The sequence below is a fragment of the Vombatus ursinus genome, unplaced genomic scaffold (genome assembly GCF_900497805.2).
Source record: "Vombatus ursinus unplaced genomic scaffold, bare-nosed wombat genome assembly UNPS02014945.1, whole genome shotgun sequence".
Classification (NCBI taxonomy): domain Eukaryota; kingdom Metazoa; phylum Chordata; class Mammalia; order Diprotodontia; family Vombatidae; genus Vombatus; species Vombatus ursinus.
In genome coordinates, this window is record NW_020954723.1 from 25,293,328 (window position 1) to 25,310,696 (window position 17,369).

A 17,369-nucleotide genomic window follows, 5' to 3' on the forward strand; every position below is an offset into this window, starting at 1 on the left:
ACACAGCTAGTGAGTGGTATGTGTCCGAGGCGGGATGTGAACTCAGATCCTACTGACTCCAGGGCCGGTGCTCTATCTACTGAGCCACCTAGCTGCCCCTCTTCTATGCATTTCAAAAAACGTTTTAATGATCCTCTTTTTTTTTATGCCAATACTATCCTTAATTCCTCCTCTCCAACTTAAATTAAGAGAAAAAAACTTTTGAAACAAATATGAATAGTCAAGCAAAACAAATTCTCACAGTATTATGTCCAAAAAAGTATGTTTCATCTGCAACTTGAATCCATTCCCTCTCTGTCAGGAGGCAAGCAGTATGCTTTGTCACCAGTCCTCTAGAAACACTTGAATTGACCAATCACTGATTTGACCAATGTTATTATGTCTTTCAAAATGGTTTGCCTTTACAATGTTGTCAGTGTATAAATTGTTCTCATTCTGTTCATTTTACTCTCTATCAGTTCAAGCAAGTCTTCCCAGGTTTCTCTAAAACCATTCTGCTGGACCACATCTGAAAAAATGGACAGTGCTTTCTGTGACCCTCAAACTTTTCTCTGAAACAAAGACTCAAATAATCAACATTCCATAATTACTCAAAAGAGTATGGCCTAACTACATATACAGGAAGAATCTTGTGGATAAAGAAAGCTAATTGCCCAGACAATTAAAAGCAGCTAGATGGAAAAGCAATAATGTGGTCCATCTATAAAATGACAGCACTACTAAGTGGAAAGAGCAGTCAATATGGAGTAAAACCTGGGTTTAGCTTTGTTAAGTCAGTTAACCTCTCTGGGCCTCAGTTTCCTTACTGGGTAAAATAAAGAAGTTGAACTCAGTGATCTCTCAGATCCCTTTCCCCTCTAAGACTATGAACTTACGACCTTATCTCTTGGACAGAATCTGCAGATGAACATGGGCTTGGCACAGTGGGCATAAGTAGGCTGCAGAAAATTACCTAATAAATGATGAAATTACATTTGTTTAAGTGACATAAAAGATACCATGAAGCAGGCAGACTTCAGAAAATACTGGAAAGACTGAAATGAACTGATGCTAAGTGAAGTGAATAGAACCAGGAGAACATTGTACACAGTAACAGCAACACTGTGCAATGACTCACTTTGACAGACTCATCTCCTCTCAGCAATGCAAGGATCCAAGACAACTCCAAAGGCTCATGATGGAAAATGCTATCCACATCCAGAGAAAGAACTATGGAGTCTGAATGCAGATTGAAGCACATTATTTGATCTCTTTTTTTTTGTTTGTTTCTTCTTTCTCGTGGTTTCTCCCATTGGTTCTATTTCTTCTTTACAACATGACTGAAGTGAAAACAGGTTCAATATGAATGTATATGTAGAGCCTATATCAAATTGCATGCTGTCTTGGGGTGGGGGGGAGGGGAGGGATGGGAAGAAAATTTGGAACTCTAAATCTTATGGAAATGAATGTTGAAAACTAAAAATAAATAAATAAATTTAAAAAATAAAAGATGCCATCAGAGATGTATGAGCAGAAAAGAAAATGTAGGATGAGCAAAGAATTAACTATCCATGTGCTACAATAGCACCCATGTAACGGCAAGAGACCTAAAACACAAGGCCCTGCTCTGTTGGCAGAGAACCCACATCAATGAGATCATAGCTCCATTCAAGTCTTAAAAGGGTATCTTACCATATTAATTTTCCCATAGATTCTATGATTAAAATAAATCATAAACATAAAATCACAGCATAGAATGACAAGCTCTTTCAAGTTAAAAAGGCCCTTAAAAGTAATCTGGTTGAAAACTCCCTCATTTTATGGGAATGGAGGTCCACAAAGGCTAAGTGATTTGCCCTCAATTATACAAGGCGTTGTTGGTAGAGCCAGGACTAATACCCCAAACCTTCTGATTTCCAGTTAAATTGTTCTTTTCACTAATGTTCTGATAGGGACCTTAAGTTTTGAATTCTATTAATCCTTTGCCATAATATTCTGTTGTTGTTCAGTTGTTTTCAGTTGTGTTTGACTCTTGGTGACCCCGTTTGTGGTTTTGTTGGCAAAGATACTGGAGTGGTTTGCCATTTCCTTCTCCAGCTCATTTTTACAGATGAGGAAACTGAGACAAACAGGGTTAAGTGACTTGCCCAGGGTCACACAGCTAGGAAGTATCTGAGACTGGATTTGAACTCACAAAGATGAATCTTCTTGATTCCTGGCCTGACCCTCTATCTACTTCGACGACTAGCTGCCTACTTGCCATGATATAGCTGTAATAATGATGTAATGCCTTGAAGACTGTGGCTATGATAATGGAGTTTGTGCTGGCAGGGCCCACCCAAGATGAAAAGGCTTGAATACAAGCTTACAATATAGACTTGGTGCCTGTGGTCCCAGGACCACTCTATCTAAAGGTTGACTACTAGAAGACTGATTACCAAGTGAGGAATCATTTTTAGCCACAGTAACTCATTAAACATTTAAAAGTACTGAGAAAATCAAATGTCTATTAACCTTTAATGGACTGTCTTTATTTTGTAATTTATTTTACTCTGTAACACTGCCTACATTTTGTATAACTACCCAAGTCACTTTCTTTGTCTTTAAGTTAAGTTCAGCAGTTCACAGGTTCATTTCAGTTTTCCCTTCTGAATGAGTTTAAAAGTTCAGCTTTCCTGTAAATCACTTTAATTAAAAATAACCTATTATCTTTGTTCTTCTAGCAGCATTTGCAGGATGCAAACACTGTTATCTTTAATTGTCCTTCCCTGCATTTTGGCCTATTATTTATAAACCATTAGCTATTCTTGCAGAATGCAGGTGGACTTCATCAATCAGAATGGAAGGAGGGGTTGTTGCTGGCCCTGAATTCCCAATCTCCAGCCAAGTATATTATTCCTCATGCCTATGATGCTACAGGCTCTGGAGCTAATCACATTGTGTGCCCCATCTATGATGCTGCCTTCTATTTCAGGATGTTCCTCTTTTTGTCTATAAAAGAGGGCTGTCCCCCTCATTCATGGTCTTAGCTAGGTAAGGTGGCTGAGATTCTGTTTTCTGGCAAATTCATGCTTTGCTATGGATCATGATCAGAACTTTTGTGTCTGATGATAACAGTACAGAAGTCCTCAATTCTAGGTGATTTCCTACAGTTTCCACAGTGACAGCAGTTTTTAGACAGTTAAGAAATACTTAATTCTTTGTATTCTTAATGTAATCTCTAACAATAGAAATAAGCTAGGAATATGTAGATACCTACATTATAAATGAAAATTGACCATATAAAGAAGTCACAGATATTTTTAAGAATAGTTTTGAAGTTCACCTCAGAAAGAAAATAAGACAATTGGAGAGGTGGTTTTTTGTTATGTTTTGTTTCTGTTTTGTTTTGTTTTACTCACAAACCCAAAGGCAGGAGAAAGATAACTTTTGTATGAGATATTTTGTCATCCTGATTTTCAGTGCTCATTAAGCAAATGTCATATCACTGTGAAGATAACTGCATAAACTAACATGGACTTTGATACTTAATAAATTCATTATAAAAATGGGTATCTTCAAAGAACAAAAACAACTTTTGGAAATATGATTCATAACCAAAGTATAAGAGATCCAAGGTTCATAGACTACTAAAAAGTCTTATCACTGTACTTGGTGAGCACAAAACAAAAAAAAAATGAAATCTACAACATTCTATTAGACAGAAAACAACTCTATGTATGCAATCAGATCATTGACTGGTTAGAGCAAAGGCTGAAGTAAGCGACAAATATATGACTGACAGAATACTACTGTGCGGTAAGAAATGATGAAGGGGATGGCTTCAGAAAAATCTGGGAAGATGCAAAGTGAAGCAAGCAGAACTAGAAGAACACTGTATACAGTAACAGCAATATTGTAACAATAATCAACTGTAAAAGACTTAGCTCCTCTGATTAATATAATGACCAACCACAATTCCAAAGGACTCGTAATGAAAAATGCTATCGACCTCCAGAGGGAGAACTGATCAATTGAGTACAGATTGAAGCATATTTTTTTCACTTTATTTTTCTTGTCTTTTTTTTGGTAGCACGGCTAATGTAGAAATATGTTTCGTATGACTTCATATGTTTAATGACCATCATATTTCTCACCTTTTCCATGGGAGGGGGAGGGAGAGAATTTGGAACTGAAAATAAAAACTGAAAACAAAAATGACAAAATAAATACTAAATTAGAAGAAAGGCCAAAAGTGAAAGTTTATATGATTGCAGCAACTATAAACCATGTTTTAAAACAAGTTGTCAACTTCAAAATAAGACTGTCTACCATGACTTCTTGTTTTCTTGAGAAATTTAACGGATGAAAAACAGTCACCATAACACAGAGACTGAAAGAGTCCTGAAATCACACTGGTTAGTAAACACTTAATCTCCTCATCAAGCAGAGAGATAGGGCAGCTCATTGGCAAAATGCCATAGGAAGATGTCAGAAGAATTCGTGCAATAGCAAAAAGCAACTGAGGAAAAAATGAACTTATACAGAGCTTGGTGTGAGATCTAGGTAGACAAATCAGATTATCCTCTGTGCATCTGCTGATGAAATACAAACTATAATAATAACAACAACAATAACTCACAGTAAGCTTGTGAAGTAGGTAATGAAATTATTGTCCTAATTTTCCAGAAGAGAAAAAAGAAATTCAGAAAAGTTAAATGACATAACCAAGGTCATATAATTACTTTCAGAACTAGGATTCAAACCCAGGTCTCCTGACTAGTCCATTATTTTTTTTTCACTGCACTTTCTTTTCATTTTTAATTGAGGGAACGAGGAGAGGTTGAAAGGACTATTTTTTTTTACATGTACAAGAGGGAAGAGAAGGAAATTCAGGGGGAAGCACAGATAAGCAGGCCAGTTTTGAAAGTTAATATATGGAATCATTACATGCCTTTTTTTTAAAGGAAGTGGTATTAAATGGAGATTCAGTTTCACATTCCAGTGCTTAGCACATTGCCTAGCAAATAGTAAGCACTTAATAAATGTTTAGTGACTGACTGACATAAACAATTTGAAATTGGACAGATCTTTTGTTTGTATACGTTATATTTGTGGGTTTTACCATATTAGAAATTAAAACATCTCAGTACTATTATAAAAACTGTTTTGACCTGGAACCCTTTAGGGGGCCCAAAACCATACTTTGAGAACTTCTGGGGATTCCAGTCCAATCTCTTAATTTTATAAACAAAGAAACTGAGTTCCCAAGAGGTGAGTGATTTGCCTGAGTTATAAGTGGTAGAGCCAGGATTTGAACCAGGTCTCTAACTGCAAATCTAATGTTCTTGACACTATGCAATAGGATTATTACATGAAAGACTATTCTATAACTATTCTATAGTCAGTCAGGATAGAATAGGAAAAAAAGATCCATCAAGGCACTTTACTCTCTGAAGGTCTTCAACAATATGAGTTGCAGGGGCAGCTAGGTGGCACAGTGGATAGAACTTTGGCCTTGGAGTCAGAAGGACTCCAAGTTCAAATCTGGTCTCAGACATTTGACACTTACTAGCTGTGTGACCCTGGGCAAGTCACTTAACCCTGATTGTTTCACCAAAAAAAACAAAACAAAACAAAAACAGAAAACCTACACTAATACTAGTCTGAAACATTTTTTATCAGCCCTAGAGTCAGGAGGACCTGAGTTCGAATCCAGCCTCAAACACATAACACTCACTAACTGTGTGACTCTGGGCAAGTCACTTAACCCTATTTGCCCTTACCCCCCCCCAAAAATATGATTTGATATGGGAAATAAGACATATAAGCAATGGGGTATAGAAATCTATCCTGTCCTACAGGAAAACAGAAGGGGAAGAGGATAAGAGAAGGGGGGAAACAGAAGAAAGGGCAGATTAGGGGAAGGGGTATTCAAAATGCATGCCATCTCGGTATGGGGGAGGGGCGAGATGGTGAGAAAAGTTAGAACTCAAAATCTTGTGGAAGTGAATGCTGAAAACTAAAATAAATAAATTAATAATAAAAAAAGAATATGAGTTGATAGACAACCTGTAGAATACATAAAAGTCTATCATGGGACGAATTAGACAACCTCTGGAACCTCTCCTAGGTCTAAGCTTCTATGATTAAAGTTAAACAAATAGTATAGAAGTAGATCAATGCTTTCTATAGGAAGTGGGAAAATATATTTTAAATATCCATAATAAATTTGAAAATGAACAAATAAGAAGAATCTATTCTACTTAGTATCATTTTAATTACTGCAAATGATTCCAGGTCATAGAATACAAAGAAGAGTATTGTAAGATGTTTGCTCATGTACCTTGGGCTCTGTACCACTGTGGACATTTTCTATTTTAACATAAGATTATTTCCTATCACCTTTGTTTTTGCATTTTAGGTCAACAACTGGTATTATTACTTCTATCTCTTTAAGAAGTAACAAGTAGGGGCTGCTAGGTGGCGCAGTGGATAGAGCATCGGCCCTGGAGTCAGGAGGACCTGACTTCAAATCTGACCCTAGATACTTGATACTTATTAGCTGTGTGACCTTGGGCAAGTCACTTAACCCCACTGCCTAGCCAAAAAAAAAGAAAGAAAGAAAGAAAGAAGTAACAAGTAGCCACAGCTGTACATTAATCATAAGCAAATACGTACCAGGTCGGGAATTCAGTACAACTCTATGGACACGCATCACTATATTCAGGCAGTAGAGCTACAAAGATCTGTCTTCAGAGCTCTCTAAAAATTCAAAACCAAAGAAGAGTTTCAAAAAATTGACAATTAAAGGAGTAAAAGAAATACATTGTATCATGTCTATGTTACCAACTGGAATAAAGTAGCATATGTATATATTTATTCAAACAGGTACTACAGCTTTAGGTCTTTTCAAAGCCTCCTCAATTGAAAACCCTCAAATGATATTTTCTTCCAAAACTGATCATGCTATCTGATTATAAAATTAAAAGCCTATAAAAATCATGTCTATGTATCATGAAGACTTTCTTTGGGGAAGGAGTCAGCAGGCACAGGACATCATAAAAATGTAGCTTATTTTAAGACATAGGTAACAACTGGTTACCAATGTTGGACTCATAACTGAATTAGCCACCTGTGAAAAGTCAGCTTCAGCTAACACGTTGGAGCAAAGATCAAAATAAATCTAAGACTAGAAAAATAAAACAAAGATATCGCCATAGAACTAAGGAAATTCCAACTTGGTTTATTTAAGCAAACTGTTGATGCCAGGCCAAGATGAGAAAGGAGTACGTGGAGGACAGAGGGGACAGCTCTGCAAAGGCATGGCAATAGGATCTTTGTATGAAGGACAACAAGCAGGCCAGTTGGGTTTGGTTGGACCACGTGGTTCATGAAAAAGCAATAATGTAAATCTGGAGACGTAAATTGAACCTAGCCGGTAAAGGATGTCGAAACAGAGGAGTTTGTTCTTGGTTCTGGAGACAATAGGGAGCCACTGGAGTTTCTTGAGAGAGGAGTGGAATGGTCACATTTGAACTTTAAGAACATCAATTTGGCAGCTTTGTGGACGTTGGACTGAGGAGACACTGCATGCAGAAAGACCAATTAGGAGGTTAAAGCAGAGAGGTGGGGAGGGCCTAAATAAGAGTGGCAGCTGTATGAAAAGAGAAAGGGATGAAAACAAAAAACACTGTGGTAGAATCAATTGATGATGATACCAGTTTGGTTCATATTTATCCCCACACAGAAATGAACTCTGAGAATATCAAAATGGCTTGGTTCTAGGTGCACATCACTTCTGCCCCATCACCACAAGCAAGCTGAATGCCAAGTCTATAACAACAGGTAATAAACAGATATGGGGCCCATGTGTGAGCCTCAATTAGCACGGGACTGCGTAAAGGGAAACCCCTCGCTCTTCCTGGATGCTAAGTCCTCTTCCCTCCCTCAACAACCTCAGACACCAGTATGGGAAATCCCAGGAGCACATGAGAAAAGTTAGGGTTTGTTGAAGGCAGCATGCAAGTCTCCTTTGTGCTTCTCTTCCCTGGACATTCTGCCTGTTCCATCACTCCAAAATGGAGTCAGGTGGTCTGTATTTTGTCTTCCAGTCAGTCTCGGCAGCTCCATAATCTACACAAAGCATGAGCTAATTGTGGTGGTTCCCATGCTCTATCTGACTCAGGCATACTTTCCCACAAGCATGGCAAGCAGCTCTACTTGCCCAACCAGTTCTGACATCGTATCACCATAAAAGTCCCCTACCATTTCTGCAAGCAGTTTGTCTTCTCACTCCCAGCAACACTACCTTTCCCCTCTCCCCCCATTCAATCCTGTGCTTTATTCAGGCTCACAGGAATATGGGAAAGTGAGTGCTTTCCTATCAGGTTATGTCCACTGCAATCACAAAATCACTCTCTCTCCCCCCCCAACACATATGCATACATACATACTTACATATGTTATGATATTATAGACATTATATATTTATGCACAATCAGCTTTCTTTATTAAAGACTAGCATTTGAGAATGAATATGAAAATAGCATTATGTATTTTATACACACACACACCCCACATACACACAAATGTTCAGTTCCACAGGAAAGTTTCTAAATATAGGTCGTACCTCTGGGGCTACTCCTTGCCTCTGGTTCACACTTACAGGCTGTGCTTCCCAGGTGTGATAGGAGCAATATCCTAAGGCCCCACTCCATGTGGGTAAGGACAGTTTTTCTTTAAAAGGTATTGAAACTGATCTCATCATTTAATTGGCTCAGGCCATTGACGTGGTTCCCTGGTGTCCCCAGTACAAATTGCTTCCTGTTCTCTGATGCCTGACTGGTGGACCACCGTGCACAACATAGATGTGCTCAGCTAAATCAACACAGTGTCCTTCAAAATATCCTTCCCCTGCTATGACTGAGTAAATCTCCTTTTGTTAACTATCAGATTATCCATGAGTGGTTCATGTTTTCCAATATCAAACATGAGGTACAAGAGCAGTCTGATAAACTCTGGCCTTCAACACCAGGGCACAATTACCCCAGCTTAAGACACCACACAGGCAGACATACCTAAAATCAGAGCTGCTGAGCTAAATGCATTCAACAATGCATTCATCACCATTAGGTCAAAGGCATTCACTGTTTGGCACAGTAAAAACAGTAGCTACAAAACATTCCCCCAATAAACCTGGGACACTAGTAGAGAAGCACGCTTAGGTCCAAGACAACTCACATCTTACACTACTTTTCCTAGGATTCAACTATATAATACCCAGTATAATGAGACATTTGATGGTGGAACACCTGACAAAGTCAAATTAGAAAATCAGGGTTTATTAGTTCTGAACAAGTCATTCAATCCCTAGGAGCCTGTTTTCTAAATTGTAAAATGGACTTAATACTATTTACCACCAAGGCTATTTTAAAGATTAAGTAAATGTATGTAAAATGTTAATAAAAAGATAACCTAGTAAACCATAATTTCAGACATCTGGATTGTTTCTAATCTTTTACTGCTGCACCCTGCCTGGGCTACTTCCCAAACATGTTCCTTGTGGGTTGGCACCCCCAGAAGACAGCTGTTATTCCCATAGGTTCCTAGGGTACCTAGACATCATAGTTCATGAACCCCCAACTAATGTTCCCAGCAGTGAGCCAATAGACACAATTAGCTCTTAGCAAAGGCATTTACTAAGTAGGCAAATTAAAACTCTCCCAGTAACATGTATACTGTTAATGGAAAGGATGGGCACAACCTTCTGAGTACAATGTAATGAGATACACATGTAGGAAATACTTGTGGTTAAGTCAACTAACTCACAACTGCAGGACTATTACAGGTCCCTGATACCCTCTGTCTTTGTAGAGTTCCCACATAGCTATATAATGCATATATAAACAGTGATCACCCCCGCCCCTCCAACTCCCCTAACGTTTTCTCCAGAGGCAGTTTTAGACTAGAAAACCCAAACTCTATCTAAAGCCCCAGGGATATGACCCATTTTCAGCCCAGCCAATCAGATTCCCTTTCTGATTCACTCAGAGAAAGGTGTTCACATTTTGTAAAGGGAATAATGAGTGCTGTTAGCAAGTTAATATTTCATTACCTCTTTCATCTACTCCTTGCTCTCTATGACATCAACTACTATTATTACAAACAGCACTATTCTGAACATTTTTGTACTAATTACTTTTTTTTCTTTCTGGTTATTTCCTTGAGATGTGTTCCTAAAGTAAAACTATTAGGTCAAACTGTAGGAAAAAGTTTTACAGCTTCTGTTACATACTGCCAGACTGCATTCTTAACTCACCATATTCTCACTATCATTGAGAGGTTTTAATTGCCGATTTAATAGGTAGATAATAATACCTTAAGGTGGATTTGATTTGCATCTCTTTAATCCTGAGTGAAATTATGCATTTTTCTGAGTGACTTATTGGTTCATTTTTAACAGTGGTAAATGAGCTACACCACCTACCAAACAGGGCTCATTGTTACTCAGTCCTTTCAGTGGTGTCCAACTCTTGGAGACTCCATCTGGGGTTTTCTTGACAGAGATAATGGAGTGGTTTGCGATTTCTGTCTCCAGCTCATTTTTCAGGTGATGAAACTAAAGCAAAGAGTGTCAAGTGACTTGCCCAAGGTCACACAGCTAGATGAGTCTTCCTGACTCCAGGCCTGGCACTCTATTCACTGTGCCACCTAACTGCTACCAAATGATGCTAATGTAGGCTTAAAAAAATAATGCAAATGTCAAGATTTAAAAGTTATATTTGGACACCAAGATTATCTGAATTATAGAAGGGCAACAGTAGCATTGACAAGAATGCAACCATATTATCCCTTCCCCATGAAATTTCAAAATTGCTTTCTGCTCTACTTTTTCTTTTTTCTTTTCCCAAGAAGCATGTTAATTATCTCCTAAAAGAAAACACATTACTCAATCTTTTTGTAATATTACCTGCTTGGTTAAAAAAAAAAAGTATGCTGGTATATTTGGTATACTTCCAGTATATGCATACTGGAGTGCTTTTATTCTTTAGCTCAGGTATAGTGGACACTTGGTACTAAAAGGTCTCCGTTAGAGATAGGTGGATACAGGATTGGGCCTGGAGTCAGGAAGACCTGAATTCAAATGTGATCTCAGATACTAGCAGTGTGACCATGGTCAAGTCACTTAACCTGTCTACCTCAGGTTCCTCAAGTGTAAAATGCAGATAATAAGAGCACCTTACTTTAGAAGATTGTGGTGAGGATCAAATAAGATAATATTTGTAAAGCTTTTAGCACACTGCCCGGCACATAGTACATACTCAATAGATGTTTATTCCATTCTATTCCACCCCTGCCATTTGAATAAAATCACACACTGGCAGAGGAATAAAATAATGTGTATATAACACAGGTATCAAGATATTAGGAGACACCTTGTTTTCCAGAGCTAAGGTCCAGCAAGCATGCTGTGCACTGAGCGTGGCATAACAATCCTTTGCACTCACTCTCTGGATGATCTCAGATTTGTTTCTGGTCAGGAAGCCCTGCTACAATCAAACTTGTCACAATGTTGCTGTTATCCCTCACTGTCAGGGCTACAGCTCACTGAGTAGCTACAGGTATAAGTATTAAGATCTCCTCACACTGCCTCAGGACCACTCCACTAGGGCCAGCCTCGGGCAGTATGTCCTTGCTTGGAAGCCCTTTTCCACACTTTCAAATTAAACTTGTTTGATTCCTGACTCTCTTGCCTCTAACCTACTTTCAGTTCCAGTCCGGTTGGCACAGGAGATAAAATAAAAATCAATCACTTTTTTGTTGCTTCATAAACAACTTGATTCTGATCCACCAACGTCCAACATGCCCAGTTACAGCAACTTCTTGTGGGGAGAGGAAGTGGAGAGTGAAGATGGCAATCACATATACTTGAAAGAGAAAGCCTATTTCTTGGCTAGCATGAAATAATTTCCTGCCTGACAATACATTATGAAGTTCCATAACTGTTGATTCCTAATTGGTGATAAATTGTTTTTCTCCAAGCTGTGTGACCTTAGGCAAGTCACTTCACCCTGTTTGCCTCAGTTTCCTCATCTGTAAAATGAGCTGAAGAAGAAAATGGCAAACCACTCCAGTATTTTTGCCAAGAAAACCCGAAATGGGGTCACAGATTGTCAGACACCACTGAACCACAAAAAACCTGTGTAAAACCCTACCTGTATATCTCTTTGTTGGGCTTCTGGCAAATGATCAGCTGATGCTAATTAAACTTTATCTTCTAGCCTGGCCTCCTGTTTGGACCACCAATCAAAGGCGTCAAGGTAGGCAGAATTACTCCCTGGGAGGATTTCAGGAGGTCTGGGTTGAGGAATTCCCCATCACTGTCTTTCCAGTCTTCTTACACTCCACTCCAGTGACAGAGGCCTCCTAGCAGTTCCTCTGCCAGGACACTACGATGTCCTGACTGCATTTTTGGGGCTGTTCCCCCAAGCCTGGCACATCTTCGACTTCATCTCTGCCTCCTGGTTTCCCTGGCTTCCTTCAAGTCTCAGCTAAAATGCTTTTCCTCTGCACCTCCCCCCAAATTATCCTGCATGTAATCTGTTACTTGTTTTGCATGCCGTCTCCCACTAGCCAAGACTGTGAGCTAATTAAGAGCAAGGACATACCCCCAGCACTTAACACTGTTACCTGGCACGTGGTAAGCGCTTAATAAATGCTTGTTGCTTTGATCTGGTGCAGGGCAAAGAAAGTATTTGGGATTCCTAGGGCCTGAATTCAAATGTCGGTGTGGTCTTGGGCAAATCATTTCACGTCTCTGACGCAGGCAGTTATTTAACCTCTGAACCCCAGTTTCCTTCTCGGTAAAACGAGGGGAAGGGTTAGATTCGATGGCCATCTTTAAAAGGTCGCTTCCAGCCCCCGTTCCAATCAGTTCCTAGAAGTGTCCCAGCACAGACCCATGAAGGCAAACACAAGCCCTGGGAGCAGAGCGGATCAGGGGGCTGGGGCAGACCTTAGCTTGCATAGGACTGGGAGGTGGAGGTGCAGGGGAGGTGGGGGGCGGGCGGAGGCAGTATTCCAGCCCCACCGCCTCCCCACAGCGCTTTCCGGGGTGTGCACGTCCTCTAATACAACAGTTCCCTCGCTTCCCCAACTTACTGCCAGGGCCTGGGCCACCCTTCGTCACAACCCGAGGCGGTCACTCACCCGGAGGAAGGTCTTTTTGGGAAGACAGAGGTGCTTTAGGGGTAGGACCTCGGAGGTTTGCAGAGGCTGAAACTGCTTGTCCTGCGCATGCGCATGGCTCCTCTGTTTTCCCCCACCCCAGTCCAGTTCAGTATACCGAGCACATTTGCCCTAGATGGAAGGGGCTGGTGCTCGCCTATCAGAAGTGGTCCTAAGTAGCCCGACTTAAAACTCTTACTCTTTCAAAGGCCTTGGTGGCGCAGTAGAAAAGAGCTCTGGACCTGGAGTCCGGAAGATCTGAATTGAAATATGACCTTTAGTGCTTATTATTAACTGGATGAGCCAGATCAAGTCTCTCTCTGTATCCCGATTTTCTTCCCTGTGAAAGGGGATAGTAATAGCACCTACCTCCCAAGGTTTAATTGTGAGAATCAAATGGGATAATATTTGAAAAGTACTTTGCAAACCCAAAACTGTTTTTTTTTTTAATTACTGTTTTTGATTTTTAGATGTTAAAGAGTCTGGGACCTGTGTCACAGACAGGTCTGGCAACCTAGTGAAGTCTATGGAACCTTTCTCAGAATGACGTGCTAAAATGCATAAAATAAAATACATATAGTTACAAAGGAAACCTATTGCATCGAAATACAATTATACAGTTTGATAAAAATATCAAAATATTTTTAAAAACAGGTTCACGGATTCTAAGTAACTAAATCGTAGTGGGGAGAATGTGTAAATGCCTTTTTCCCCCACAGGCTGTCCTATTTAGTTGCTGTGATTTAGATCTGGAAGAAATCATAGAATATAAACTAACTTAAGGGTAGGAACTGCCTTATTTACTTGTATTTGTATTTCCATCACTTAGCACAGTGCCTGGAATATAGCAAACACATTTAATAAATCATCTATCTATATAACTCTGCCTCACTTTTCTTATCTGTAAAAAGGGGGTAATAGCTCCTACTTCCCAGGGATGGGAAGCTAGCATAAGATAATAGCTAGAAGGTATAATGTGAGGTAAATCAAAGACAAAGAATCGATTAATAACAGTGAAGGTGTCACTGAGATTGAGACACCTGAATTAAATGCCAAGCTAAGAAGTTTGCATACTATCCTAGAAATAATAGAGAGCCACTGAAGATATTTTTTATAATGTTTTACTGATGTGTTTTGTTTTTATATTACATTTACAACTTACTTCCTCTTCATAAGAGGTCTTTGTGACAAAGTAAAATACTTCAGTAAATTAAGTAAAAATAATAGTAGTTTTACTTAATTTACTTAAAGGACAGCTAGTTAATACAGTGGACAAAGTGCTGGACCTGAAGGCAAGAAGACTCTAGTTCAAATTCAGCCTCAGAGACTAACCCTGTGACTCTGGGCAAGTTACTTAATTTCTGTCTGCCTCACCTTCCTCATCTGTAAAATGGGAATGACAGTAGCACTTACCTACCTCACGGGGTTGTTACGAAGATAAAATGAGATATTTGTAAATTATTTTGCAAACTACAAAGCACTATATAAATGCTTGTTGTAAAAATTAATGATTTCATCTGAAAGTACATGCAACATTTTACATCTGTGAAATAGCATTTACAGAAATCTATTTTCTCCCTCTCCCATCCACCACTCCATTGGAGAAAAAAATTTTTCTAATCCCTCCCTAAATCTATTTTTCCCTTTTCCCCATTCCTATCTGTATCCCTGTTGAGTTGAATGTATTTCTACACCAAATTATTTGTGCATGCATTCTGCCCTCCTTTCACCATTCACCTCTTTTCATCTAAACGATGAAAGTGAAGGCCTGCTCCCCTATCCCTTCCATGTTTGTATGTAGCTCTATTTATACAATACAATTAGATGTCTTAACACATTCCGCCATCTTTTCTCCCATTTTCCTTTAATGTATCCTTTCTCTTCCTCTCCTTTTTCTTTTTTCTTGCATCTTCCAAACACAAGACTATATAGAAGTTTTTTTGTCTCATTGAAAACCTCTATGATTCCTTGGGACTGACACGATCAGACTTGTTCCTGTCCTCCTTGTTTGAATCTCCTCTCCTACACCTAGCTCCACATGTTTCAGCTCCTTCCTTTTTGCTGCTCCAAAGAATCCCTGGGCCTCAGTCCAGCCCTGCCTCTAAGTTCACTTGATCCTCAATCATACCACGCCCCCATTTCTGCTGGAACGTATTTGTCCCTTTCCCCAGCACACAACCCCGACCTCCTCTCCCACATCCTTACTTGACGGCTTCAGTCAAAGGTATGTGGCCTCCCCTCTATGGCAGGCTCCAACAGACTGGTATGACTCCCACATGAATTGCCTGCCACTGAGTGTGGTGGAATAGCTAGCCATGTTGAAAGCCCCCCAGTAGAGGGCTCCATAGACCTTAGTGCTGCAGCAATAGCCAGAAAGATCTGTGACAAAATACTTTGTTTTTTAAGGGAATTTGCTGTTTTGTGCTAAGCAAACTTTTGAGCTAGGCAGCTGGGGCTAATCGTTCTGACCCTAGACAACGCCTGGAATCCTTTTGGACTCTTTTGCTGACTCTGGCCTAGTAGAGATTGTTTATGGAACTCTACTCCCAGAGATTCACTGAAGCCTAGGACAGGTGGTGTCCTCATCTTTGAAATTGGGTTGATAATATAGGATATCCCAAAAGTCTTAGTTCAGTTTAAAGCTTATTTAAAACCGCTCTAAGGGCTCAGATTCTTATAATCTAGCCAATAGCTCACAAATGTACAGATTCCTTAAGAGTCTGGCCAATATGGCAGATTCTTTAAATCTTACCACCACCCCCCAACTGATGTTCCAATAAATCTTGTCTTCGACTGAAAAAAAAACCCAAAAAACAAAAAATAAAAAATACCACACTGAGACTTTTGGGATGCCCTGTACATATACATAGTATCTACATCACATGGCTGTTGGGGTGCTTAAATGAGATCATATATGCTTAGAGAGAGGAGAGCTGATCAGGACACCCTGATTTTCCCCAAGTCCAGGTGATGAAATCACAGATGACACAAAGGAACAGACAGAAGGTGTTAAGACCTTAAATGAAATATAAAGCAGTACTTAAGATTCTTACCCCTTTAGGAGGTTTGAAGAAGTTTTCTGATCATTGCTGATGGAATTAGAGGGGAGCTAAGCCATTGGGCTAGCCCACAATCAGCCACGCTCCCAGGACCATTTGAAAAATCAAGACACATTCTAATTAAGCAGTCAAGACAAGAGAAAGCTCTAAGGAATGTGAGCCCTTGAGAGGAAATCATTTCTGCTCTGGGAGGAGAGGAAGTAGATTTCTCTGCCTGTGGGGAGAGTCCCTTCAGACATGATATCTTACAGCAGAGCTATTCTAACAGTTGACACCACATGTCACAGGGAATGAGCCCAGGTAGTAGAGGCAGAAGAGAGCTCTGATGAATGTGAACTTTGTGAGTTGAGCTTCAGAGAAGCACAGGCACAGGGAGTCTGACTGAGTGACCTGATCAGTAGAGGCACTGAGCCCAAGAGGAGCAGCATCAGAAGGGAAAGGACATGGGGGCCCTGTAGTTTTGTGTTAGTTGCCATGGCCACATGTATTTCCTAAGTTTGTACCTCTCTACTAGCATATTCTATATATTTGCCCACTTTTCCAAAAAATACAATGGCTATTTGTAGGAGAGTACAGCACAGGATTGTGGGTAAAAATGCCTTGCTACTGTTGTTCATATAATGCCATCTCAGTAAATGCCTTTGCTGTGAGGTAATTGTAGCTACAGGCTGACTATTAAAGACAAGTATACCAGTAGGGGCTTGTGAATGATAATTTGGGGACTGTGGACCTACAAAGTGCTTTGAATACCAGTTTGATGCCCTCCTGTGGATCTAACCTGTGCATGTGAGTTGGGGAAGGGGGTTTACTCGAGAGGGTCACTATCCCATATTTAAAGCATTTTGCAAACTTTAAATGCTATATAAATATAAACTGTTATTATTATTATTATTAGAATTCATGGTGTCCCACGTAGAAAAACACTGATGTACTGATCCGGGAGTTCTGGAAGTACTGTCTGATAGCGAAAGAGTCTGGGGAACATTCAATGCTATCTAGGGCTGTGTGGAGTATAGTCTGGAGATGGTAGAAACTGTAAACAAAAAGATAAGTCAGGAGACAATCATAGAAGTCCAGGCAAGAGGTCATAGGTGTGGTGGCTGATTGAGGTTAGTACCAAAT

The 17,369-nt window shown here is 39.7% G+C and overlaps 1 protein-coding gene across 4 annotated transcripts in view; it reads right to left on the reverse strand.

Annotated features, from left to right (window-relative positions):
• Positions 1 to 13,279, reverse strand: part of LOC114030161 (prostaglandin reductase 2) — a 41,269-nt gene extending 27,990 nt beyond the window's left edge. Inside the window, exons 1-2 of one of the 4 annotated variants that reach the window (XM_027844912.1) lie at positions 13,171 to 13,279; positions 6,640 to 6,723 (exon numbers count right to left, since the gene is read on the reverse strand). In XM_027844912.1, coding sequence (XP_027700713.1) covers positions 6,640 to 6,676 — 37 coding nt within the window. In that variant the 5' untranslated portion in view covers positions 6,677 to 6,723; positions 13,171 to 13,279. Of the gene's footprint in view, positions 1 to 6,639; positions 6,724 to 8,590; positions 8,677 to 12,651; positions 12,758 to 13,122 lie in introns of those variants that run through there. The other 3 variants (XM_027844911.1, XM_027844914.1, XM_027844913.1) reach the window with 3 other exon arrangements.
• Between the last annotated feature and the right edge of the window lie 4,090 nt (positions 13,280 to 17,369).